The sequence below is a fragment of the Melanerpes formicivorus genome, unplaced genomic scaffold (genome assembly GCF_026170545.1).
Source record: "Melanerpes formicivorus ecotype bairdi unplaced genomic scaffold, bMelFor1.0.p_v2 SCAF_1, whole genome shotgun sequence".
NCBI classification, from domain to species: Eukaryota; Metazoa; Chordata; class Aves; order Piciformes; family Picidae; genus Melanerpes; species Melanerpes formicivorus.
In genome coordinates, this window is record NW_027142353.1 from 35,184,836 (window position 1) to 35,211,850 (window position 27,015).

The following is a 27,015-nucleotide window of genomic DNA, read 5'->3' on the forward strand; positions in this document are numbered from 1 at the left end:
TCTGGCTACAACCTCCCTTCAGGTAGTTGTAGAGAGCAATAAGGTCACCCCTGAGTCTCCTCCTCCCCAGGCTAAGCAACCCCAGCTCCCTCAGTCTCTCCTCATAGGGCTTGTGTTCCAAACCCCTCACCAGCTTTGTTGCCCTTCTCTGGACAAGTTCCAGCAAGTCAACCTCCTTCCTAAACTGAAGGGCCCAGAACTGGAGACAAGACTCAAGGTATGGCCTAACCAGTGCAGTGTACAGGGGCAGAATGACCTCTCTGCTCCTGCTGGCCACACTGTTCCTGATGCAGGCCAGGATGCTGTTGGCCCTCTTGGCTGCCTGGGCACACTGCTGGCTCATGTTCAGCCTACCATCGACCAGTAGCCCCAGGTCCCTCTCTACCTGGCCGCTCTCCAGCCACTCTGACCCCAGCCTGTAGCACTGCATGGGATTGTTGTGGCCAATGTGCAGAGCCCAGCACTTGGATGTGTTAAATCTCATGCCCTTGGACTCTGCCCATCTGTCCAGCCTGTCGAGGTCCCTCTGCAGAGCCTCTCTACCCTCCAGCAGATCAACTCCTGCCCCCAGCTTGGTGTTGTCTGCAAATTTACTGATGATCGACTCAATGCCCTCATCCAGATCATCATATCTACAAGGTAACTCAAAACAGACACGACTGCTTGGCTTTCTGGTCTGCTACCCCTCTACTCTGCTCTGGCGAGGCTGCATCTGGAATGTTTTGTCTAGTTTTGGGTCCCTCAGTTCAAGAAGAATCTCAAGGAACTGCTTATAAGAGCCCAGCACAGAGCCACAAAGATGCTGAAGGGAGTGGAACATCCCCCGATGAGGAAAGGCTGAGGGACCTCAGGCTCTTTAGCCTGGCTTAGAGGTGATCTCATTCAAATTTACAAAGATAAGAAGGGCAAGTGTCAGGAGGAAGGAGTCAGGCTCTGCTCAGTGATGTCCAATGATAGGACAAGAGGTTATGGGTGCAAGCTGGAGCACAGAAGGTTCCACATAAACAGAAGGAAAAACTTTCACTGTGAGGGTGACAAAACACTGGAACAGGCTGCCCAGAGAGGTTGTGGAGTCTCCTTTGGAGACATTCAAAATCCTCCTGGACATGTTCTTGTGTGACCTACTCTAGGTGATCCTGCTCTGGTTTGGACTTGATAATCTTTTGAGGTCCCTTCCAACCCCAAATGTTATGCGATTCTGTTCCCTACAAGTTCCTCCCTACCCTACCTCTCATACCTATCCTGTTCCACCCCAGGTTTCTAATGGACTTCAGTAAGATATGTTCTTGAAATCCCATGTCCCACAGCAAGTCACAACAGGATATGGGCCAGGAATGGATGGGGAATGGTCTCTGAAGCTTTTCTGTCTTGGTGTCCAGCCAGAAACTGTCAGGGATCAGTTGTTCCTGAAAGACTTAAGACTGCGGCATGTCAATAATAAAGGTAATTTTTGACAGAGGGAATCTCTGAAGAACAGTTCCATTTTGGGACATTCAAGATTTAGTCTGACTAAAACAAAGGATAAATATCACAAGATTAAATCCATACCACCTAAATCTTTACTGTTTTCATGGCTTTGCTTATTGGGGAGACTAGAATGTCTGTTTTGAGGGCAGAAAGACTCCCACTTTTCTGCAGGGCTGGTCTCAATTTCATCATAGCCAAGCATCACTACAGTGCTTCTGCAACTAGAAGAGCTTGATCTGTTTTTGAAGACTGAAGGGATTCATAACCACCTGAGCTGTAGGCCTCAAAAAGTCAGTGTGATTAAATAAAATAAAAACAAAAGTAAAAAGGGCAGGTTCACAGACCAGCTATGTCCCATAGTGAATAAACATAGCTTATCTAAATGTAGATGGCACTGGATCCATTTAAAATGCCTGTAAGAACTCTACTGTAAAGCAGGCACATGAAGCAGCAATGTAATGTCCTGCAGGCTGAAGGACATTGATTTTGTTATTCATCCTCAGCGAGCAAGGTGCACCTGAGTGCTATCAGTGGAAAAAACATTTAGCAGACAGGTTTTGCATCTGCCCAGTTGAGCCTTCTGCTCCATCCCATATCAGGCTGTGTGCTATTTAAAAGGAACAGACTGATGCAGGAGAGGGAGACTGTGTTTCAGGTTAATCATTACAATCCATACATTTCCTTTGGACTCATTTGATTTGTGGAATTACGTCTTCCAGTAAAGGTCACAGCATGTGACAGTCAATTAGGTCTAATGTGTGCAGATGCATGACGTCCCAGCATCTTTCAGGTACTCAAAACTCCTTCACCCCTACAGTTAAACAAACCTCTTTTTCCTCATTAACTTTCCCCAGCTAATATTTGGGATGACGCACCAGACTCTGGCTGCCAGGTGACGTGTGCTTCTGTCACAGCAGCCAAGGAACCACAGGAGAAATATCCTATCCAGCCAGAGTCTAGATGGTCTGAGAAGAGAGACAGTGTCCCTCAGAGGAAACAATCCAGGCAGAAAACAGCTTTCTGAAGAAATTTATACCTTTTGATTTACAGGCAAAGCTTGCCCTTTGAATAATTTCACTGCAGATATTTGCTAGCAGCCAATTAAGCTGTGCAACAGTGATTAAATTAAGAAACACTGGTTCTCAACGGTGGATATGAGGCATGAACTGCAAATACTGTAAGAAATACTCATCAGAACCTTCACATGAACAGGGAGCTCCCATTTTCTAAAGCTAGGATTTAATCCCTCTTCAGAAGACTTGCACTGGACAGCAACTAACAAAGTCACAGCAAGTGACTGACACATCCCCTTAGCAAGTGGCAAACTTCAGTGCTGCCCGCCTGAGATCTGGTCTCTGACAGGTTTTATCAGCCATTCAGCTGGCAAGCAGTGTTTTGGCTGAAGTACCACATCTGAGGGGAATCCAGGCTGCAAGTGCTCAGAAAACTGTGGCTGAAAACAAGGGAGTGTGCTGATTTCACTCCATCTGTTTAATGTCCTGATCTAGCTAATTTATTGGGAAAATTCAGTGTAGAAGAGGATCAAACCTCCTAATTAAAGGGATCTGTCTCTCTGACAGACTGACACTCTCTGCCCTCACAAGCTCAGTGAAATATTAGCATTAAAAGCTTAAGGATATATTTTGTTAAATCAAAGTCAATATTGACTATTTGACTGGGATCACTTTGGTGGCTAGAATGAACAAAGACTAGATATTAGGAAGAAATTTTTTACAATGGGGTGGTGAAACACTGGCCCAGGTTGCCCAAAGAGGAAATACATGTCCCATTCCTGAAAACATTCAACGTTAGGCTTGATGGAGCTCTGAGCAACCTGATCCAGTTGGGGATGTCCCTGCTCAGAGCAGGGGGGGTAAGACTAGATTATCTTTAAAGGTACCTGCTAAACCATTCTATGATTTTTTTTTGATATGCATCAAGTTTGAAAGCCATGAAACAGGAGAAATGAAAAGTGAAGGAAGAAACACACAAGGAAGACTGAAAAAAAGCAGCTTAAGGAAAAGAATAGAGAAAAGAGGAAAGGAATGTGATAGCCCGAAAGATTTTCTTGCTGAGACATGCCACAGGAAGAATACACTTAAGGCATTACAATTATGAGCAAGAATCCTATAGACAGGATTAGCCATCCAATATTCCCAACCTATGGCAAGCAGAAGGAGACTCCAAATATTTTAAAATAGTTCATAGACCAAAATTAAAAAGTAACTTAATTTTCCCCTGCTGAGGCTGTCCTCTCACACCACCATCCAGCCACTGCTGCTTGATACATTCTTTGATGAGGTCAAAATACTGTAGGAATCCTGTATACAAATCCTGGATGAAAATCACCTTGTGATTGTACCATGAACTGAGATGTGCCCTAAAAAGGATAAAGATTGCTCACCATACTGCAGCTGCCCTGGAACAATGGGCAGATACCACTGCTATCGATACTCTCTGGAATATGCATTAAGACAGGATCATCTCCACCCATCCAGTACCCCAGAAAGAGAGGATGGTGAGACAATGGATTCACCACCTGGCCCCTGATGTGTATTATGTGTGTGGGCAGGTAAATGGAGAAGGAGGAGGTGGAGACCCCCCAGTTCCTCCTGACCCCTGTACAAACACAAGGCATACACAGGAAGATTTCCTGGGGGCCAATACCTGGACACATACCTAAGGACTAAAAAAAAGACCCGAGCAATACTGGCAGAGCAGAAGAAGACAACACCGCATGCTGGAAACATCACGGGGCAACACAAACCAACTTGGACTCTAAAACCTCTCTCTCTCTCCACCTCTGATCAATGGTAATATAATCTCTTTCCTGCTCTCCCTCTTCTCCCTGTTTCTATTTTTAACCTCTCTCTCTCCCTCCTTCTGTTCCGACCACTTTATTCTGTTAATAAATAGCCTCGCTGTTGATATTTTGGCCTCACTTGTGCCTCTAATTTCATAACATGGGAATATTCAAAAGAACTGAGTCTCTTTCCCTCTCTGGACCGAGATAAATACCAAATGAGATGGTTCCATAGACCAAGCCAAGAAGTTCTCTTTTTGCTCACCCTGCCATCACTTCCAAGTGGAGCTGGCCAGAAACTGTCAGGAAGGCAGGCACATTGAAGAAGTGGGTCTTTTCTTTTGCCTCATTTGAGGTCTGCAAATCAAAAAGAGAGCAAGAAGTCAGACTGTTGGTATCTGAATAAAAAGAAAGCTCCTAGCTTATGAAACACCACAGTTCCCACCTCCATTTTCAGTGACCTATGAGGATATAGGACATAAGTACCACAGCAACTTACAGAACAAGACAGTAGGCATGCATCCCCAGTGTCACCAGCACAGCTTGGACACATCTGAAAGAACTAACAGGGCCCATAAATTGGATCACCAGCAATCAGTTAGTTCAGCTGAATGTGAGCCACAGAATGGTGGGGGTTGGAAGTGACCTCTGGAGATCACCTAGTCCAGCTCCTCTGCTAAAGCAGGGTCACCTAAAGCAGATTGCCCAGAATCATGTCCAGAGAAGAAAACTCCACAGCCTCTCCACGCAGCCTGTTCCAGTGCTCTGGCACTCTCAAAGGAAAGATTTTTTTCCAGATGTTTAGGTGGAACTTCCTGTCTCCCAGTTTGTGGCAGTTGCCCCTTGCCACTGGGCACTAGTGAAATGAGTCTGTACCCTATCCTCTTGACACCTACCCTTTAGATATTGATAAGCATTGAGAAAATGCCCTTTGAATCTTCTCTTCCCCAGGCTCTCCATGGTAAGATGACTCAGTTGCATGGAGTTTGTTTGCCCTAAACTTTGATGGAATCACAGAAAAATTCAGGTTGGAAAAGACCCTAAGGATCACCAAATCCAAGTGATAACCCTACTGTACAAGGTTCACTTCCTAAACCATACTCCCAAGCACCACAACCAAACAACCTTTAAACACATCCAGGTTGGTGACTCAACCACCTCCCTGCTGTCAGCCCATTCCAGTGCCTGACCACTCTTGCCATGAAAACTTTTTTCCTACTGTCCAGTCTAAACCTACTCAGTGGCATCTTGAGGCCATTCCCTCTTGTTCTATCACTAGTTTCCTGTGACAAGAGACCAGCAGCAGCCTATCCACAATGCCCTACAGGTAGCTGCAGACAGCAATGAGGTCTCCCCTCAGCCCCTCTTTTCCAAACTAACCATCCCCAGCTCCTTCAGTTGCTCTTCATCAGATTTATTCTCCAGGCCCTTCACAGCTTCCTTGCCCTCCTCTGCACTGGCTCCAGCACCTCCACATCTCTCCTGTATTGAGGTGCCTAAAACTGAACACAATACTCAAGGTGTGGCCTCACCAGAGCTGAGTACAAGGGGACAATCACCTCCCTACTCTTGCTGGACACAGCATTTCTGATACAAGCCAGGATGCCATTGGCTTTCTTGGCCACCTGGGCACATTGCTCGCTCCTATTCAGTTGCTTGTCCATTAGAACCTTTCTGCCAGACAGCTTTACAGCCACACTGTCCCAAGCCTGCAGCATTGCTTGGGGTTGCTGTGACCCAAGTGCAGGACCTGGCATTTGGCCTTGTGGAAGCTCATCCTATTAATGGTGGCCCATTGATCCAATCTATCCAAGTGCCTCTGCAGAGCCACCCTAGCCTGCTTTGTCGGCAGTAAATGTTCATACAAAACTAAAATAATATGTGGCTCTTCTTACCTCTTGCCTTTGTATCTGGGTATGCCACGAGCTCTAAATTTTACTCAAAGAAATCTGTGACTTATGTTTTTAAACACAGAATCATAGAATGCATTGGGCTGGAAGGGACCCTCAAATTTCATCTTGTCCAACCCCCCTGCAGGAAGCAGGGACATCCTCAACTAGATAGGTTGCTCAGAGCCCCATTGTTCAAGAAAAGACTGGATGAGGCACTTAGTGCCATGGTCTAGTTGATTAGACAGGGTTGGGTGATCAGTTGGACTTGATGATCTTAGAGGTCTCTTCCAACCTGCTTGATTCTGTGATCAAGTTTAACCCTGAATGTCTCCAGGGATGGGTACTCCACCACATCTCCGGGCAACCATTTCCAGTCTTTTACTACCATCATTGTGAAGAGCTTCTTCCTAATGTCCAATATCCATGATCTGAATTAGGAATAACATTGTAGAAAGGGAGGAGGTAACTCAAAATGTCAGGAAGCACAGATTCACCATTTCCCGAGTCTGAGAACATGTGTAGGAGAAAAGCAGATTTTCTAGAGCAGCCTCTGATTTCTGCCTCCCTGATAAAGTAATACATATATAGCTAAGGGCTTGGTCTACCTAGGAATTTGGGATGATCTGGATGAGGGGATTGAGTCAGTCATCAGCACATTTACAGATGACACCAAGTTGGGAGCAGATGTTGATCAGTTAGAGGGTGGAAGGGCTCTGCAGAGGGACCTTGACCGACTGGACAGATGGGCGGAGTCCAACAGGATGGCATTCAACAAATCCAAGTGCCAGGTGCTGCACATTGGCCACAACAAGCCCATGCATGGGGTCAGAGTGGCTGGAGAGCTGCCAAACAGAAAGGGACCTGCGGGTGCTGATTGACAGCTGCCTAAACATGAGCCAGCAGTGTGCCCAGGTGGCCAAGAAGGCCAATGGCATCCTGGCCTGGATCAAGAATAGTGTGGCCAGCAGGAGCAGGGAAGTCATTGTGCCTCTGGAGTCAGCACTGGTTGGGCCACACCTTGAGTCCTGTGTCCAGTTCTGGACCCCTCAGTTTAAGAAGGACATCGAAAAACTTGAACGTGTCCAGAGAAGGGCAACAAGGCTGGGGAGAGGCCTTGAGCACAGCCCTATGAGGAGAGGCTGAGGGACCTGGGGTTGTTTAGCCTGGAGAAGAGGAGGCTCAGGGGAGACCTCATTGCTCTCTACAACTACCTGAAGGGTGGTTGTAGCCAGGAAGGGGTTGGTCTCTTCTCTCTAGCAACCAGCACCAGAACAAGAGGACACAGTCTCAAGCTGCACCAGGGGAAGTTAAGGCTGGAGGTGAGGAGAAAGTTCTTCACTGAGAGAGTCATTCACCATTGGAATGTGCTGCCCAGGGAGGTGGTGGAGTCACCATCCCTGAAGGTATTCAAGAGGGGATTGGATGTGGCACTTGGTGCCATGGTCTAGTCATGAGGTCTGTGGTGACAGGTTGGACTCGATGATCTTTGAGGTCTCTTCTAACCTTGGTGATACTGTGATAGAGAAACCACAACTCATGCTCCTAGGAAATGCAGACGTACAAAATGAAAACCCCTCTGGAATACCTGTTGAAGAACGTTTTCCCCAGCAACATACAAAAGAAGGGTCCCAGTTTCTATGAAGTACTGAATTCTCACTCTTTCCTCCCAAGAGGAATTGTGAGGGGGAAGAGAAGAATCTCTACTGTTTGGAAGTTTGAGTCCTCACACAGCATTACCTTGAAAATTCAATTTCAAGTGTGATGAGAAAATGGAAGAATATTTTCTGTGTCAGGTGCACTGGCTTCTAGCAAAGACTTTTAAAAGTAGTGTTATTTCCTTTTCATGGGTAAATGAATTTGTTTCCATTGTAAAATGACAAACACTACTCAGAAAAAAAAGTAAGGAAAAAAGGAAATGCAATGTGCTCTTAGGACTTGTTCTTCAGTCCTCAAAAACAGCAGAACTGAAATAATGTGGAGTTAGAAACAACACTGCTTACAGACTATATAGGCACTGAAAGCCAAACTGTTTCACTGCAGCTTTTGCATATTTTTTCAGGTCTTCAGATAATTTAAGCATATAAAAAACTAAGAGTAATGGAAAATTTCGCAAGTTCTATGTTTCATTATGAAAAGAAACACCCTAAAACAGTCCCATTAAAGTGACAGCATATTTTGGGCAGTTCATTTACAGGTACAAAAGAAAAATCAGAAGACCTCTGTGTGAAGTACTTGAAAATCATTTGAGCATAAGGACTGTGCTTTACCGCATCTCTTGCAGACACCAAGCTGGCCATAATCCTATCACGAATCACAGAATGGTTTGGGTTGGAAGGAACCTTAAAGACCAGCTAGTTTCAACCTTGCTGTAGTGACCAGGGACACTTTCCTCCAGACCAGGCTGCTCAAAGCCACATCCAACCTGGCTTTGAACATTTCCAGGGATGGAGCATCCACAACCTCTTGGGGCAAACTGTTCCAGTGTCTCACAAAGAAAACTTTTGTCCTTGTATCTATGACTGCAGGGAGACATCACAGGCAAAGAAAGCCACCAGCCTCTTGAGATATTTTGGACAGAGCACTGCCAGCAGGTCATGTATCCTTCCCCTCTGCACAGCACTGGTGACTCAGGATCAGAATCACAGAAATGTTCAGGTTGGAAAAGACCCTCAGGATCACCAAGTCCAACTGATATCCCTACTTTACAAGGCTCACCCCTGAACCAAGGTTCACCCCCTTTAGTTTTGAAAAATCAAACAGTTCTAACATTTTGTAGAATAAGTCATCTTGGGATGAAAGAGACAAGCTCATTTTCCTCTCTTTAAGAAAGAGAAGCCCTCCAAATTTTTCAGATACTGTAAGCAGCAGCAAAGTCAAGCTGCAGCCAGAAAAGGAAATATCTCAAACATTTTTAGCAGTTTTAAAGCTCCTTTCCATTACTCTCCAAATAGAGTTCATGGCTGAGTTACCAGGATGTGCAGCTCCCCTTGGTGAAAGCAGCACCTAGTTCACTTTTAGCTAATTAACTCAGAAAAGCTTCTACCAAGCGAGATCCCAGTGGAACAATCCCTATCTGGACCCTACGATATGTAGCCAGGGACTCACCAGGATTGCCGGGTGCAGTCCTTGCACCCCCAGTACAAGAGATGTGGGCACACTCTATTGAGTCCAGCAAAGGGCCACAAATAATGGCAAATGGACTGGAGCATCTTTTGTAGAAGAGAGGCTGAGCAAGATGGGACTGTTCAGTACAGAAAAGAGAAGGCTCAGGTGGGATCTTATCCTTGTGGTAGAAATACCTCCTGGAAGGGAATGAAGAATGTACCATGCTCATCTCAGCTGTGCTTGCTGAGAGGAAAAGAGGCAATGGGCATCAATTTTAAAACAGACAGATGAAATTTCACCTGAAAACAAGAATATACACTTTATTTACTGTGAGAGTGGTCAAACACTAGAACAGGTTGTACTGAGAGGATGCAAAATCTCCATCTGGGAAGACATTCACAGAATCACAGAATTGTCAGGGTTGGAAGGGACCTCAAGGATCATCTAGTTCCAACCCCCCTGCCATGGGCAGGGACACTTTTCACTAGATCAGGTTGCCCAGAGCCACATCCAGCCTGGCCTTAAAAACTTCCAGGGATGGGGCATCCACCACCTCTTTGGGCAACCTGTTCCCAAAACGCAGCAGGACAGAGTTCTGAGCAACTTGTTCTAACTGACCTAGAGAGAAGTGAGATTGATTAGATGATTTCTCTGACTTTTAAGAAAACCTGAAGATAAATGAGATTTTTCTTCCAGCATTTTCTACATCTCAATGTCATCCCTAAGCTTTAGAGGAGTAAAAGGTTCAGGAGAAAGGCAGAAAGAAATTTGTGAAGCTGAGGTTTGGCTGACCTACATTCACTTCCAAATGACTGCTTTCTTCTGAGGTAAGTTTGGAATACCCACTTTTCAAAGCATAGAGCCCAGGAGTTGTGCCAAGTGTCACTAGCTCAGCTAAGAATGTCACTGTCTCCAGACACCCTGCTCCCCAGCTTGCTTTGTCACAAGGACCAGGTGGGTTTGCCAGCCTTTGATATACTGCCACCTGCCATTTTTCTCAATGAGATGGAAGGTGTTGTTTCTGTTCTTAAAAAGCTCTGCTGCTCATCACAGAGATAAAACAGAGACTGCCAAAGATCTTAGATCACAAGGCAGTTTTATCTCTCCTCAGCATCACATTAAGGAAAAGAGCAAGCTTGACTTGCTTCACAGAGATCAATGAAAATGCAACAACTGGTGGTTGCAACCCCAGGACTGCTTCCTTTGTTCCCTAGGTCTTGTAGTTCTAAAAACCCCTAACAACAAAACCCAAGGATTCAGAAGCAGAGCCCTATTGTTTTCTTCAAATAAACTTAGAGTATTTGCTCAAAAACAATAAGGGTATTAATAAATATACAAACATCCATACATCACAGTCCCAGAATCACAGCCAGAACACTGAAGAGTCATGGGCCACTCAAGTTTCTCCTACTGCAAGCTTAGTTCAGCTACATTCCACATTCCACCAGTGAAAAATCCCATCTAATCCTGTAGGATGCAACTTCTAAACAACAAAAAAGAGACAGACTGGAAGCAGGAAAAGAACAGAAGAAATCAGCCATGAAATCTTCTTCCCAGGTCCACAAACAGGATACAGCTGTCTCCAGGAGCTGGAGCTTGGTTTATTTGTAATGCCTCTCTGTCATTTTTCATTCTCCAAATCAGATGTAATCTCAGAGATGCAAAACTAAAATAGACACAACAGTAAGTGACTGGAGGAAGAGTATGAGAAAGTCTACAGCTCAACTAGACTTAAAAAAACCTGGAGCCAGATTGAGAGCCTACAGAGAGCTCCCAAAGCATGGGTCTGCACTGTGAGCAGCTCCTGGATGGCATCCAACAGAAGGTGAAGAGTCACCATGGCAATATAGAGATAATAGTTTACTCCTCCATCATGATATGAATGCCTGCTGCCCACTTCCTTTCCCTCATTTTGAGGCGAAGCTTGGTGTTGTGAACTGCAGAGCCAATCCACCTGCTACACAGGGAAAATGAAATGCCTCCCTTTTCCTTCAGAAGGGGTCCTTTCAGCAAGGAGATATCCCATAACTAGCAGCTTGACATTTCACATGTATAAAGATGTCGGTTCTTCCACTTCACACATTTAGGCACAGGATCAAGGCCAGCGATTTCAGGTGTGTGTGTCCCAGATTTAGGTCAGATTTTTAGACAAAGCTTGTTTCTTTATTATAAACCACTACAGCCACTGGTAGAAGACAAGAAATAAATAGTAGGTGATGCTCTCTCTTCACACCTGACACTGAGAGACATTGTTTTTCATGTCCATGACTAACAAAATGAAGTGACAACATTGTGGTGCATTTAATTTCAATAGATAGGACTTCTCTTGCAATTCCCAATCCCAAAACACCTGCTTGATAAAAGATTAGAGGGGAATAATGTGCGTGCTTTCAAGTTCTCTCCATTCTCTAGTCAAAAACTACTCAAATTACAACGGGGAAAGAGGGAGGGGGAAGCTGTATGAAGCATTTTAGTGTCTCAGAGTAAACGAAGCATTTTAGTGTCTCAGAGTAAACGTACCAGGATTTGATGTCAACATCAAAGGCTTTTTATTCTCATTCTAAATACGAGAACAACTGGATTTAGTACCTGTTTTGTTTCCATCTCCTCAAATGTCTAATGATGTAATTTAAAATTATTCTCTTTGATGTCACTCTTATATTAACTTTCACTTGAGGCAACTAGCTTCAGGAGAGTATATACCGTTTGAATCTGTCTTTCACTCGGTGCAAGCTAAAAGCACAAAGGGATCAGAGAAGACTTGAAAAGCTCAGAGAAATCAGCACTGTAGTTCTAGCCCAGGCCCACAAAACCAACTGCTGAAGTTTCACAGCATCATGTCTGTAATCTGGACCTGTCTTCTGCAGCAGTGAGGCTGCACCCTGAACATCGTGTTCAGTTTCGAACACCTCACTACAAGAAGGACATTGAGGTGAGGAGCATCTCCAGAGAAGGGCAAACCTAGTGAAGGGTCTAGAGAACCAGTCTTATGAGGAGCAGCTGAAGTAACTCAAATTGTTTAGTCTAGAGAACAGGAAGCTGAGGGGAGATCTCATTGCTCTTTACAACTTCCTGAAAAGAGGTTGGAGTGAGGTTGGATTGGTCTCTTCCCCCTTGTGTCAGGTGACAGAATGAGAGGAAATGGCCTGAAATTGTGCCAAGGGATGTTTAGATTGGATATTAGGAAACATTTCTTTACTTAAAGTGTGGTCAGGCATTGGAACAGGCTTCCCAGGGAGGTGGTGGAGTCATCATCCCTGGAGGTGTTCAAGAAACATGTGGGCATGGCCGTTTAAGACATGGTTTAGTCACTATAGTGGTGTGAGGTTGACAGTTGTACTCAATCTTTGAGGTCTTTTCCAACTAAAAAAATTCAGTGATTCTATGATGTCCCATTATAAACATGACTGAATTTTCCCTTTAGACAAGCACTGCAAAATTCCTGACTTCCACAGAGTCTTCCTTACAGTCCTAATTCTGATCAGGCGGAGGACCTGCATTGGGCAACAGCAGCTGGCTCTGCTGAGACAAACATCACATGAATAAGGACTGGAATTGCAGGTAGTGATGAACCAGGTAGAAAGAAGCAGAAACTGGGGGAGCTAGAAAATGCAGGAGCATGTCCTCCTCCCTCAGATCAGTTCCAGCTTATTCTGATTCCTGCTGAGCAGCCCTCTGAAGTCTTTCTCCCAGGCTGTCTCCCAGATTGTGACACATCTGTAAAAGGGAAAACACCTGACAGATTCTAACACTGCTGCATTTAATTTGGGATTTTTTCCAGCAGATCCCAGTGTTCCTTGCTGCTGATGAGGCTGTTTCTCAGCAGTAGCAAAGGAATGGTAGGAGGGAGTTTCTGCAGCTTCACCAGCAGTTACATACTACTGGTGGAACAGCCAGGGATCCCCCCCTCAGGGATCTAAAATCTTTTACACTCACTCTTGTGGGCAAGTGGCAAAATAACCCCAAAAGCCAAATGCCATCCAATCTCTGGAAATATTTTGGAGAACAATACCTGGATTTGGGTTTACAGTCAAGTGTCCTTTCAAATAGTAAAACAGCATGATCCATGCTCTGAGTGCAGTCAAACAGCACCCAGAAGTATGTGGAAAGAGACAAGCCTGATGCATAGCACATATCACCTCTGCTGGAGGTGGATAATAAGTTATCCAAGGGACAGTAATGTGCCCTTGTGGCCAAGAAGGCCCATGGTATCCTAGGGTACATTAAGAAGTGTGGCCAGCAGGTCAAAGAAGGCTCTACTTCCCTTCTGCTCTGACCTGAGACCATATCGAGAGCATTGTGTCCACTTCTGGGCTCCCCAGTTCAAGAGGGACAGGGATATACTAGAATGAATGGCTGGGAGAATGATTAAGGGACTGGAATATCTGTCTGATGAGGAAAGACTGAGATCTGGGGCTGTTTAGTCTGGAGAAGACTAAGAGAAGAACTTATTAATGTTTACAAATATTTGACAGGTGGATGTCAAGAACATGCCAGTCTCTTCGCAACTATGTCTTGTGATAAAACAAGGGGCAGTGGACACAAATTGGAACACAGGAAGTTCCACATCAACATGAGGAAAAATTTCTGTAACTGTAATGGTGATGGAGCACTGGAACAGGCTGCCCCAGAGGGATTGTGGAATCTCCCTCATTAGAGACTTTCAAGACCTGTCTGGATGCATTCCTGGGTGACCTGCCCTAGGTGACCCTGCTTTGGCAGGGAGATGGACTGTATGGAGGTGCCTTCCATTTCCCATCATTCTATGATTCTATGGAGCTAACAGGTAGAGTGCAGAACTTCCTACATTTAGAGCAAGGTCCTCAGGAATGAGTAAGGCCACAGGCAGTAGAAAACACATCTGAGATCTACTTTAAGGAGCTGTGAATGCCAATGCAGCTGTTGCGCTTTCTAACTCATTGCATGCCGAGTTCTATTAAAAGGCTGCAGCTGGGCCACAGGAAAAGTGGCTTTCCAGGGCCTCATCATACTGGCTGGAGCATCTTGAGCCAAAAAGACTCTTTCAGAGAGTAGAGAAGCCTCCACCTTCTCCACAGCAGCTGAAGACAGTCAAACAAGGAAACTTCCCAGGGAGTGAAGTGGAAAAGAGAGAACACGAGGCCCAGAAAGCAGGGAGCCTTCAAAACTGCAGACAGAGTGGGAGGCTACTGAAAATAGCAGGGAACAGACATGCAGCTGGGTCACAAAGACAAAAGGAAGGCAGATTTCCTAGGAAGCAGCCCCAGAAGGCTGCTTGCAATACACAAAGCTGCTTGTGCTTGCAATATACCAAGCTGCTAAGAATTGCAGACTTCAAAAAAGGCAAGGGAAGGATCTGCCTTGAGGTGCAAATACTTTGTTCAGAGGAATTATTCTCAGATTAAATCAAAATAAAAACAGCTGTCTCACCCTTGCTGATCTGCCTTCCCCCATTATAAGAATTACCTCCTCCTACTTTGCATTCTGCTAAAACTCAGCTTCCAGTGTTCAAAGCTTTTTTGGTGTTTTCAGTAAATTTGCTGTAAAGAAAGCAGCACAAAACCAAGATACTTCTCCCCTCCAGGGTTCCACCGGAGGCACAGACACATTCAAAGGTGCAGAAATTCACAAGCTGGTGTTGCTGATATTCTCCTCCCTGTGGGTCATGGTCTGACTGGCTGTTTTCACACGTCTAACAGTTTCTTCTCCAACATTTCCTCAGGACTACATTTCTCAGGTGCAGAAAAATCTCAACTGTAAAGATTTCTTTGGAGTTCTTACCATCTTGTGATTTATTTTAAATGTCCTCTGCTTACCACCCTCTTTTCATTGTGACAATACTTCATTTTAAAAATATTTAACTGAATTGATTTGCCCAGAAGAGATGGAAGAGATTCTCCTCCAATCCAAAGTCCTGGTATGAGAACATCCCAGCCAAAGCTATGTACAGTCTAATCAGTACACCCAAAACCAAACAAAGATAATGAGGAAGCTGAACATATAAACAAACACAAATCCTACAGGATTAGGAGGTCTAGGAATCAAAGACCACATGCCTTCAAAAAGCCTTTTTCTTCTAACTCAAGTTACTTTTTCCTTCATCTCTTCAAGTCTCATGTAAAACCAGATTCCTGCTCTCTTTTCTTGCCACCATTTCTGAGGAATGCAGGAGCCTGAGCAGCCATCAGACATTAGTCAGAGGATTAAAATTGTGCCAGTCAGGAGAAGACAGCTATTAAAAGGCAACAGTTCACAATGGGTGCAAAAATAGCCTCTGTGTGGGACATACAGGCTACTCAACCCAAGTTTTCAACTTATTCTACCCAGTACAGGATAGCTAAACTGGTGAGATAATCAGCTTTGGACACTGCTCAAGGGAGCTAAAATGAAAACAAAAAAAACCACAGGGGCTGAAAAAGGAACCTGTAAGCAGCAGGTGCATTGTAACTACCACAAGCCTGGGAGCAATAGGACATCAAGTCACATTCTGTTTGCAACTGGAGGATAGGTCTTAAAACTTTCAGTACAGGATTTAGACATCTTTTGCACTGAAGAATCTAATTTGCAGGTTGCTTTCACTGATGGGAATCTTGGCTGCTGCTGAAATATAAGAGGAACAGGAATTTATTTTCTCCCTCAGTCAGTGCAAACAGTGAATTAAGGACGAGTTTAAAGTGACTGAATACAGCAGACAGGGAATGTCTTGATGGTTGGTATGATTAAAAGTATATAGAGATTCCTGGCTTTGTAACAAATATCACACCCTTGTTTTTATGTCTGACAGTGTCACATGCCTGCCCTGAGACAAGCTTAATCTTCCCCAGACTTCCACTGTCAAGAAACACCGTCACTGCTCCTGTGGAGTGAAGTGGTCACAGCAGGGTAACATTGGGTCTTGGGTCTATGCTAGCCAAGGCTAATTCTGAACAGAGCTTTGCAAAAACAAAACCAAGACCTAAATTAGGCCAGACAATGAAGCAGTACTCAAGAAAGAGGAAACCAGGGAGAACTTCATACTAGCAAGTGAATTTTTGAAGCTCTTTCCTTGTGGCACAGGCCATTAAATGGGATCCAACTCAGCATTTACTCCTCACCTTTCAAGCAGGGCTGCCATTACATTTCTCCAAGACAGGTATTACTTACCTAAGCAATCACATTTGAGAGAGAGCTAGAGATTTGCCTTGAACATTTAGTTAAGATCCAGTTTATCCACGTTTGAGACTTGCAATTTAGCACCTCAATCAACATTTGCATCAGTGCTTCTGTTACCAGCAGCCACCTACGCTGCAGTCCTGCATCCTCTACAGCTTTCAAGTGGATACAATTTGTACCAAAGATGTAACACACTGTACAGCTGCAAACCCTGTAATGTTCTCATCATTAAGTGTCACTTGTTTTCACATCTTAATTTGCATGCAACAGCCTTGAACGAACCTTTGGGTAGCATTAAGAGATCTCATTTAAAGAGGAACAATTTAGTTTAGCTAATCAACTCTATTGTCCCAGCAAGCAAAAGGCTGAGCCACACATACTGGTTTAGAAGGGAATCACCAGTAGCACAGGTTAGACCTTGACATCCTGAAAGATGAGCACACAGAGGCATTTTTTGTCATGAGGCTCTGTAGTTGGTGGAAGATGAGATCCTGCAGCAAACAACTGCTGCCTCAACAACTTGTCTTTTGCTTGCAGATGATTCACTAGCAAGGCTGGAGCCAGTAAGCATAAGTGGCAATGGATGCAACTGTCTGAAACAGGCAAGTGGATTTCAAATATGGCCAAGAAGGCCAACAGCTTCCTGGCCTGGATCACAAACAGTGTGGCCAGCAAGAGCGGGGAAGTGACTGTCTCCCTGTACTTGGCACTGGTGAGGCTACATCTCAAATATTTGGTTCAGTTTTGGGCCCCTCACTACAACAAAGACATTGAGGCACTGGACAGTGTCCAAAGGAGGGCAACAAAGCTGGAGAAAGGTCTAGAGAACAAGTCTGATAAGGACTGTCTGAGGAAACTGGGATTGTTTAGTTTGGAGAAGAGGAGGCTGAAGGCAGACCTCAATGCTCTCTACAGCTCCCTGAAAGGAGGTTGGATTGAGGTGGGGGCTGGTCTCTTCTCCATAGTATAAAGTGACAAAACAAGAGGAAATGGCCTGAAATTGTGCCAAGGGATGTTTAGATTGAATATTAGGAAAAATTTCTTTCACTGAAAGAGTGGTCAGGCATTGGAACAGGCTGCCCAGGAAGGTGGTGGAGTCACCATCCCTGGAGGTGTTCAAGAAACGCGTGGACATGGCATTTTGGGATACAGTTCAATGTCCATGGTGGTGCTAGGCTGATGGTGGACTCGGAGGTCTTTTCCAACTGCAACAATTCTATGAAATAAAAAAGGATTCATGCATATAGGGGTTAGGAACTATGAGAGACATGTGGGGAAGATCCTAGTGGTTATAGGTGTATTTATGTTTCATAAGAGGTTTTGACCCAAGATGTGAAGGCCTTCATGTAACGAGAGAATGTGGCAGTAATCTGGCAGATGACTGGGGAGACTTGGCCACACTGGGGGATAATTCCAACATAAAACAGGAGCAGCTTGTAGGCAGGAATTCATATACGGGTGAAAAGAAGTTTTGGGTATTGCTGACTTTCTTTGAAGGAGCTATCTCAAGGTAAATTACATTCTTCATTTCAAAGCTAAGAAATATTTGTGTGTAATAGGCTGTCCTGACCATCCCATCCCTGCTGATTGACAGCTGCCTAAACATGAGCCAGCAGTGTGCCCAGGTGGCCAAGAAGGCCAATGGCATCCTGGCCTGCATTAGGAACAGTGTGGCCAGCAGGAGCAGGGAGGTCATTCTGCCCCTGTACACTGCACTGGTTAGGCCACACCTTGAGTCCTGTGTCCAGTTCTGGGCCCCTCAGTTTAAGAAGGATATCGAGACACTTGAACGTGTCCAGAGAAGGGCAACAAGGCTGGGGAGAGGCCTTGAGCACAGCCCTGTGAGGAGAGGCTGAGGGAGCTGGGGTTGTTTAGCCTGGAGAGAAGGAGGCTCAGGGGTGACCTCATTGCTCTCTACAATTACCTGAAAGGTGGTTGTAGCCAGGAAGGGGTTGGTCTCTTCTCTCAAGCAACCAGCACCAGAACAAGAGGACACAGTCTCAAGCTGCACCAGGGGAGGTTTTGGCTCGAGGTGAGGAGAAAGTTCTTCACTGAGAGAGTCATTCGTCATTGGAATGTGCTGCCCAGGGAGGTGGTGGAGTCACCATCCCTGGAGGTGTTCAAGAGGGGATTGGACGTGGCACTTGGGGCCATGGTCTAGTCATGAGGTCTGTGGTGACAGGTTGGACTTGATGATCTTTGAGGTCTCTTCCAACCTTGGTGATACTGTGATCCCATCTCTCCATTTACTAAGATCTTCTATTTCACTCTGTTTTCCTTTGTACACTTTTTCACAGCACCAGGGACAGAAAAACCTCGTCAGTATAAAAGGTGCTGACTAAAGCACAAAGCAGCAATTTAAATTATAGTAATGCATCTGTTTAACTGTGCCTGAATTACTAGCTTCAGCAAAGAACTGCTGTATCAAAAAATAAACAAACACATGTACAGAAGTACATGAAGGAAAGGGTTTGTAAAGACAAACATTTCCTCTAGCCTTTAACAACCTACAGAACTGCTTTCCAAGCAAAAATCAAAAGAAACTTTAGGCAGCCCAACTTACCTCAATTTGAAAGAGCTCCCCAGCACCTTCACAGTCATTTGATGTAATGATGGGGGTATGAATATGCACGTAGCCATTATCCTGGAACAGAAAGAAGGCTGAAGTGAACTAGCTGAAGATACAAACCAGCAGCTTCAAGGATACTATCAACCAGCACACTTCATAGCTGAGCAGTTAGTTCCCAAGCAGGACAGCACATGTACTCCGATAGGCAACTTCTGCCTCATATGGACAGAGGACTAACTAAAAGCTGGTATAATTTACAAACCCATGTTTCATAAGTAACAAAGTTTCTGCTTTTACCGTGGGGTTTTGCAACTGCTCATCTCCATGCTATTCCCCTTGCTTCTCACTGTTTTTATATTTTTGGGCAGTTTCAATCAAATTCAATCCTACAGCCTCAATATTTCAGTTTCTTCCAGCCTTTCAGATGATGATGGTTAGGCAGAGGATACTCTCTCTTCATGTTCTCCACGGGAGAGAGGCCTTAAAAACACCCAACTACCATGAAAATATCAGTCCCACCTCAGATCTGAGATATCGAAGTCAAACTGGTTTTAAGAGACATCATATATGTGTACTCTGGCTTGGTCATCCTACAAGTACCTGGAGAATTATTCATTCATTTAACAGTTCATAACAGCTGAGGGCTCTGAAACCAGGAAGATTGTAGGAAGAGTGCCTCTTCTCTGGGCAGGGGTCAATAGGATGGGACCAGACTTTTCAGTGGTGCCTGGAAACAGGGCAAGGGGCAACTGGCACAAACTGGAACACAGGAGGTTCCATCTAAACATGTGGAAAAAACTTTCCTTTGGCAGTGCCACAGCACTGGAACAGGCTGCCCAGGTAGGTTGTGGAGTCTCCTCTGAAGAGATTCAAAATCTGCCTGGACACTACCCCATGCAACTCTCTCTAGGTGACCCCGCCTTAGCAGAAGAGTTGGACTTGGTCCTTTTTTGAGGTCTCATCCAATCCCCACGATTCTACCATTCTGTAGGTATTTCTGAAGCACAACTGTAGGCTTTTAAACCAGCTGCAACACAGTTTGCAGTCCTCAGACAATTACATACAGCATGTTAGGTGCAAAACCAGGAACAGAACTCTAGTACCCATCACTTTCCTAATTTAGTCTCACTACTTGTGTATCTCAAGGTAAACAAGAACCTGGAACTAGCTGATTTTAGCTATGAACAAAGGATTTGTTCTCCCTTGCATCACTGTAATGTATAGCATGAAGGCAACTCCTTTAAAATCAGGGTGTGCCAGCATGACCAAGACAGAGGCAATGACAGAGCATAACTCATTGTCTATTTACATAAAACACTAACTAAAAAAACAGATGAAAAAACAAATGTTTCTAAAAGTTTAATTTCACAGGGCCACTCTCATGAGAGGTCCTGCACCTTATCACCAGCTAGTTAAAGGCCAGGAAAACAGGAGCAGGATTTAGTGCCCATCCTGAGAATCAACCTAAAATTAATTTGGACCAAAGAGTTGGTGTGGACACAACATATTTTGTGGCTTCACCATAATTGAAGGAAGAGGGAGCAAGTCCCTGCAGTCAGGTGTAGGCTACATTGGTTACAGGTGAAAAGACCTCAGCTTACTGAGCAATCAGCAGGAACTTCTCACCGAGATCCAGTGACAACAGAAAGAAATTTAGGAGCCAGAACTACTTGCTTTGCCAGTTTCAGCCTACCAATGCAAAATGAAGGTCACTGCCACAATTCCATGCATACTCCAGAGACCTGCTGGTCATGTGGCCATCCAAGCATACATGAGATTTTGGAAAATTGCCTAAATTCCTCATACTGTGGTGCCAGCCACTGTAAAGAAGTACATTTCACATCCCTTAGATGATATAAAAAGGGTATGTGAACTGCACAGGTCTGAAAGATGAGAAACCCATAAAACCCTCTTGGATTGCTCCCCTCCTAAAATACTTCAAGTAGCATCACTGGTTCTGACAAACCTGGAAGTTAATGTGCAAAGTGAAGCTTGACAGTCACACAGTAACTATTTTACTGTGTCTCAGAACAATGTTTCTCTCCTATATGGACCCCACAATACTCAGGAGAAGATACAAAGATGACATTTGAGGCTTCAGCGTCCAAACCAAAGGCATTTGGCATTAGTCAGCCACTGATGGAAATGACTAGGCTAAAAAATCCCCACCACTTTCCATAGTTAGAGTCGAGATCATTTCATCGACTCATAGACTGTTTGGAGTTGGAAGGGACCTTTAAGGGTCATGTAGTCCACAACACCCTGCAGTAAGCAGGCACAGAGAATCAGAGAATTGTCAGGGTTGGAAGGGACCTCCAGGATTGTCTAGCTCCACCCCTCCTGCCACAGGCAGGGACATCAGGTCCTAGACCAGGTTGCTCAGAGTCCAGTCTAACCTGACCAAGAATGTTTCCAGGGATGGGGCATCTACCACCTCTGGACAACCTGTGCCAGGGTTTCACCACCTTCATTGTAAAAGATTTCTTTCTTCTATCTCATCTGAATCTCCCCTCTTTTAGTTTAAAGCCATCACCCCTTGTCTCTAGCAACACAGGCCCTGCTAAAAAGATTGTTCTCATCTTTCCTATAGGACCCATTTAAGTACTAAAAGGTTTTCCTGAAGCCTTCTCTTCTTCAGGATAAACAATACCAACTCTGTCAGCCTCTCCTCACAGCAGAGGAGTTTCATCCCTCTCATCATTATCTTTGTGGTCTCCTTTGGACCCACCCCACCAGGTCCATGTCTTTCCTGTACCGAGGACTACAGAGCTGGACTCAGCATGTCAAATGAAGCCTCACCAGAGCAGAGGGACAGAATCACTTCCCTCACCCTGCTGGCCACTTCAAGTGTGTACTCAAAACACCCCTTATTTTCTTTCCCTATTAAGCTCTTTACAGCTCTGCACAATGAAAACTCTCCAATTATACTTTCTAGTTATGGTGTGTTCTGCCATTGTCAAGTCAGAAATCAGAGCATTCTTAGGGTGATGTAGGTGGCAATTTAAGAAGTCTGCTTTCCTTCCATCAGATGGAGCAAACCACAGACATTCCTGGTGCTAGGAGAGTTGGGACATAAGCATTCTCAAATACCAGGTCTGGGACCAAATCTTCCTTATTCCTTTAAAAATAACTTTAATGTAGCTATTCCTGCTAAATTAATAATTCATTTTTTCTTCAACCTTGCCTCTTAAACATTTTAAACAGGAAGGTATGTCAGGGCCTGAGCTGGAGTTAATTTGGAGAAATAAACCTTGTATCAAAATAAGATACTTCTTTTGTATCTCGCTGCCTTCCTAGCCTGTGCCTGAAACTGTTGCAGGCAATGCCATCTAGTGGCTCCACACCAGTAAAGACCGGTTCCAAATTGAGCGGGCTTCTGCCTTAGCAGCTGGCACAACACTGACACCACCACAGCTTTACCTGACATAGTATTTCTACTATGCTCTTAAAAAAATAAAATAAATCAGAACCCCCCAAAAAATATCTTCTAAATGCCCTGTGGTGCCATACAGGTATCTCTTGGAGCAGGCAAGCCTTTTCTGCCACTGCAGGTGACAGCACCAGCATAGCTGGGACCTGAAATTCAATCTCAACCATTCTGACCTGTGGAGTCATACTGATTACTACACAGGAATTTTGTAATCAGACTACTCTGGATGTGATTCTACTCAAGGTAAAAGCAGCTTATCTAAAGTAAAATAAGTTTGTTGCAACAAAAGGCTTTAAAAGAAGGGGCTCAGATACACTTGAGGACTTCATCTTTCTTTACTTGCATGACCTCTACATGATATCTGTAACCAGAGTTCATCTACTGCCTGCAAAATGCCTGTACCACGCCCACAGCTAAAGAGTGACAGGTTCATAAAATGCAGTTCAAAATGTATCAATGCTCATGTATCTCTTGCACTGGGAATGCAAGCACCTCACCCAGCAACCCTGATAAATCAAGAGTGCTGTGCAGATGGGGAGAGATCCCCTCCCTTGCCCTACTGGTAGTGCTCTGCCTAACACAGCCCAGGAGGCTGGTGACCTTCTTTGCCCCATGATGACTCCTTGCTGCTATAGATAGAAGGAAGAAATTCTTCATTGTGAGGGTGGTGAGACACTGGGACAGGTTGTCCAGAGAGGCTGTGGATGTCCCATCCTTGGAAGTGTTCAAGCCCAGGCTGGACGCAGCTTTGAGCAGCCTGGTGTAGTGAAGATGTCTCTGGTCCCTGCAGCAGGGTTGGAATTACATGATCCTTAAGGTCCCTTCCAACTCAAACCGTTGTACAATTCCAAGAAAACAGGAGACTCAATCTCATCTATCAGCATCTACACAGACTTGCAACACAGCAATAAAAAGTCAAGAACTTAACAGAATAACATGAAGAGCTTATTCTGTTGGTAGCCTTCCTGCATCAGATTTCTCCATGTGGGAGGAGGCTTCTATCCAAGGACCGTAAGGTCACTGCTGAGGATGGGTTAAACAACTCAATATTATGTTCTGTTCCACAGACCACACACATTGGCAGGCAATTATATTGCTGCTTAATGAAAGGGATAAAATAACTAACAGGAAATGGGTGGAAAGATCACAGATGTGCTAATCTGATCACAGCTAACAGTCTAGCCAAGGCCTCAGGCAAACCTAGGACTGGGAAGAAAACCACCATGTTCAAAATCCATACCTTGCAGTAAAGATGTCACACTCCCTCCCCTCCCTTCATGCTCCCATGAAGCCAGACTGGTGGAGTGTTTTACACCTAAGGCTCAGTGCAGAAGGGATTACCTGGAAGAAGGAGTGGATGGCTGCAGTGGCTTCACTGCGGATTCTCAAGAGGGAGGCGAGGGTGTTGCTCCTGCATCGCAGGTGAGGGAACTGTCGGACATACTCCAGTGGGTGCCTCTCCTTCATTTTCAAGGGGAATGTCTGAAAAACAAGGAAATAAACTGAAGAAGATGAGAACTCAGAGCCAATGTAGTTTTATTGCTATTCATGGAGCAGCATCGCTGCCTGCTAAAACCCAGTTTTCAGTACAGAGCAGAGAGGAACTACATACTTCTGCCTGTTTTTTCTAGTTTTGCTGTGGATTTTATAAAGCTTTCAGCAGAGCAGAAGCCATGAACACAAGACAAGGTATCAGCACTCTGACATGCTCCACCTTCTGGATGCTAAGCCCCCTTGCAAGCCAGCTGCTCATCCCACTGCCACAACAGCCAGACAGTTCCAAACATGCCTGCGGCAGACACAGCTCTTCCACCTGCACAATCCAGGGTGTTTTGCCAGTCCCACAGCTTCTCCAAATTGCATCCCAAGCCAAACTTACCAGGCAAACCACCTGGCACAAGGAAGTGCTTCAGGGTGGGATAAATGCACATGCTTAGTTGCCAGCATGTGCACCAGTTTCCACACAGAAACAGCTCTGCTGCAGAGAAGAGCTTTCACAGTGATCTCATGTGTCTCCTTTGAGGTACTCTACAGACACTGCTGACTTATCAAAGCCTGCAGGACCACTCAGACTTAAACACTCTGCAGAACACTTTGTTGGATATTGGACCTTTTGAAACTTCTTTCCAAAGCAGTTCTACCAGTTGGCCACCTGCTGCAGTGACATACCCAAGTATCACAGGCTCCCACCACACGGATGCTTTCAGCTCGCAGCTCCATGTTCTGCCTCCGATGAGGACTTTTGACCAGTTTCCCTCGCACTTCCACTGCGCTTCCAAAAGTCAGATCTCTAAGAAACCAAGAGGAAAAAAATGTCAGCTTAACTAAGCACTGACACAAAGTCAGATACATTCCTCTTAATTTAGCTGGGCCACCTGAGATCACAAGAGCTACTGCAGTGATAGGGCTTAAAGGATCAAATGAAAATTTATTAAATGCATAGAATGGTTTGGGTCAGAAAGAACCTCCAAAGGTCATCTAGTCCAACTCCCCTGCAGTCAGCAGAGACATCCTCCACTAGATCAGGCTGCTCAGAGTTTTGTCAAGCCTGACCTTGAATATCTCCAGGAATGAGGACGCAACTACCTCCCTGGGCAACCTGTTCCAGCGTTCCACAAGCCTCGTGGTCAAGAACTTGTTCCTAACATCCAATCTAAATCTTCTGTTCTCTATTTTCAAACTACTGCCCCTCATCCTATTGCTACAGGCCTTTGTAGTCCCTCTACAGCCTTCATGTAGGTCCCCTTGAGGTATTGGCAGGCCACTATTAGGTCTCCCCAGAGCCTTCTCTTCCCCAGGCTAAACAACCCCACCTCCTTAGGCCTGTCCTCATAGGTGGGAACCTGAATAGATTCACAAAGGTAAAGAATAATTTAGGACAAATGAGGGGAAAAAGAGACAGGTTTTTATGAGAAGGGGCTCTTGGTGGGCACACACCAGACAGACAAAAAAAATAATAATCAAAAAACAAGTTATAGGCAGAAGGTTCTTGGATCACCCCACAGCTCCCAAATGCAGCCCTCCCCCCAGACAGCACAACTGAGAGTAACAAACAAGATGAATCTGTAAAAGAAATGCATTGTTTGATTAAAACAAACCAGACATGCCCATCCGTGGGGTATATCTACTGAGTCAGCCTCAGATTGTTACAGGAAGAGCAACAGCACTCTCTAAAATCTGGGGGACAGTTATCCAAGGCTACATTGGGTGATCTCCAAGCAAATCCAATAGCAGTCCAAAGTGCCCACACTGCTACAGCTTTCAAGAAAATTAAGTCCAAATTACTCTCACATGACAGGCAACTGAAACAGAACCATGGAATCATTACGCTTGGAAAAGACCTCTTAAGATCATGAAGTCCAACCCTCTACCCAATACTTCCTTGACAACTAGACCATGGCCCCAGGTGTCACATCTACTTTGTTTTTTAACACCTCCAGTGATGATGACTCCATCACCTCCCTGGGCTGCCTGTTCCAGTACCTCACCAGTTTTTCAGTAAATAAATTTTTCCTGACATTCAATCTAAACCTGATATTTTCCTGATATTCAATCAAGCTGGAACAGCTTGAGGCCATTATCTTGTCCTGTCATTAGTTACTTGGGAGAAGCGGGAAACACAGAACCACAGAATTTTAGGGGCTGGAAAGGATTTCAAAGGTTCATCCAGTCCAACCCCACTGCCAGAGCAGGATCACCTAGACCAGATCACACAGGAATGCATCCAGGTGGATCTTGAATATCTCCAGAGAGGGAGACTCCACAAACCCCCTGGGCAGCCTGTTCCAGTTCCATCATCTTCACAGTGAATAAAGTTGTCCTCATGTTCACATGGAACTTCCTATGCCTCAACTTCTACCCTTTGCCCCTTGCCCTGTCATTGGGCATCACTGAGCAGAGCCTGGCTCCATCCCCTTGGCATTCACCCTTTACATATTTATAAACATGAATGAGGTCACCGCTCATTCTCCTCCAAGCTACAGAGCCCCAGCTCCCTCAGTCTCTCCTCATAAGGAAGATGTTCCACTGCCTTCAGCATTTTTGTGGCTCTGCACTGGACTCTTTCGAGCAGTTCCCTAAGGTCCTTCTTGAAGTGAAGGGCCCAGAACTGGACACAATGTTCCAGATGTGGCAGAGTAAAGGCAAGGAGAACCTCTCTCGACCTACTAACCACACTCCTCCTAATACACCCCAGAATGGCATTGGCCTTTCTGGCCACCAGAGCACATTGGTGGCTCATGGTTAACTTCCCATCCACTACAACCCCCAGGTCCTTTTCCTCTTCATTGCCCTCTAGCACTGACCTCGCTAGAACCTCCTTTTAGGTAGCTGTAGAGAGCAATAACGTCTCCTCTCAGCATCCTCTTCTTCAGGCTAAACTACCTCAGCTCCCTCAGCCTCTCCTCATAAGACATGTTCTGCAAAACAACTTTGTCACCCTTCTCCACGCCCACTCCAGCACCTCAATATCTGTTTTACACTGAGGTGCCCAAACCTGGACAAAGTACTTGAGGTGCTAGGTACTGGGGCACAATCACTTCCTTAGAAGTACCTCAGCTTAACTAAGCTAAGAAAGCCTCAGCTAAGCAGAGACAGAGTAGTCACACTCTGCAGCCTA

The 27,015-nt window shown here is 45.0% G+C and overlaps 1 protein-coding gene across 4 annotated transcripts in view; it reads right to left on the reverse strand.

The window, feature by feature from the left end:
- NARS2 (asparaginyl-tRNA synthetase 2, mitochondrial) overlaps nt 1-27,015 on the reverse strand; it is a 73,950-nt gene that overhangs the window by 42,206 nt on the left and 4,729 nt on the right. For all 4 annotated transcript variants that reach the window (XM_068140056.1, XM_068140038.1, XM_068140066.1 and 1 more), the window contains exons 3-6: nt 24,567-24,687; nt 23,739-23,879; nt 18,962-19,042; nt 4,536-4,627 (exon numbers count right to left, since the gene is read on the reverse strand). In XM_068140056.1, the coding sequence (XP_067996157.1) occupies nt 4,536-4,627; nt 18,962-19,042; nt 23,739-23,879; nt 24,567-24,687 (435 nt within the window). The remainder of the gene's footprint in view (nt 1-4,535; nt 4,628-18,961; nt 19,043-23,738; nt 23,880-24,566; nt 24,688-27,015) is intronic.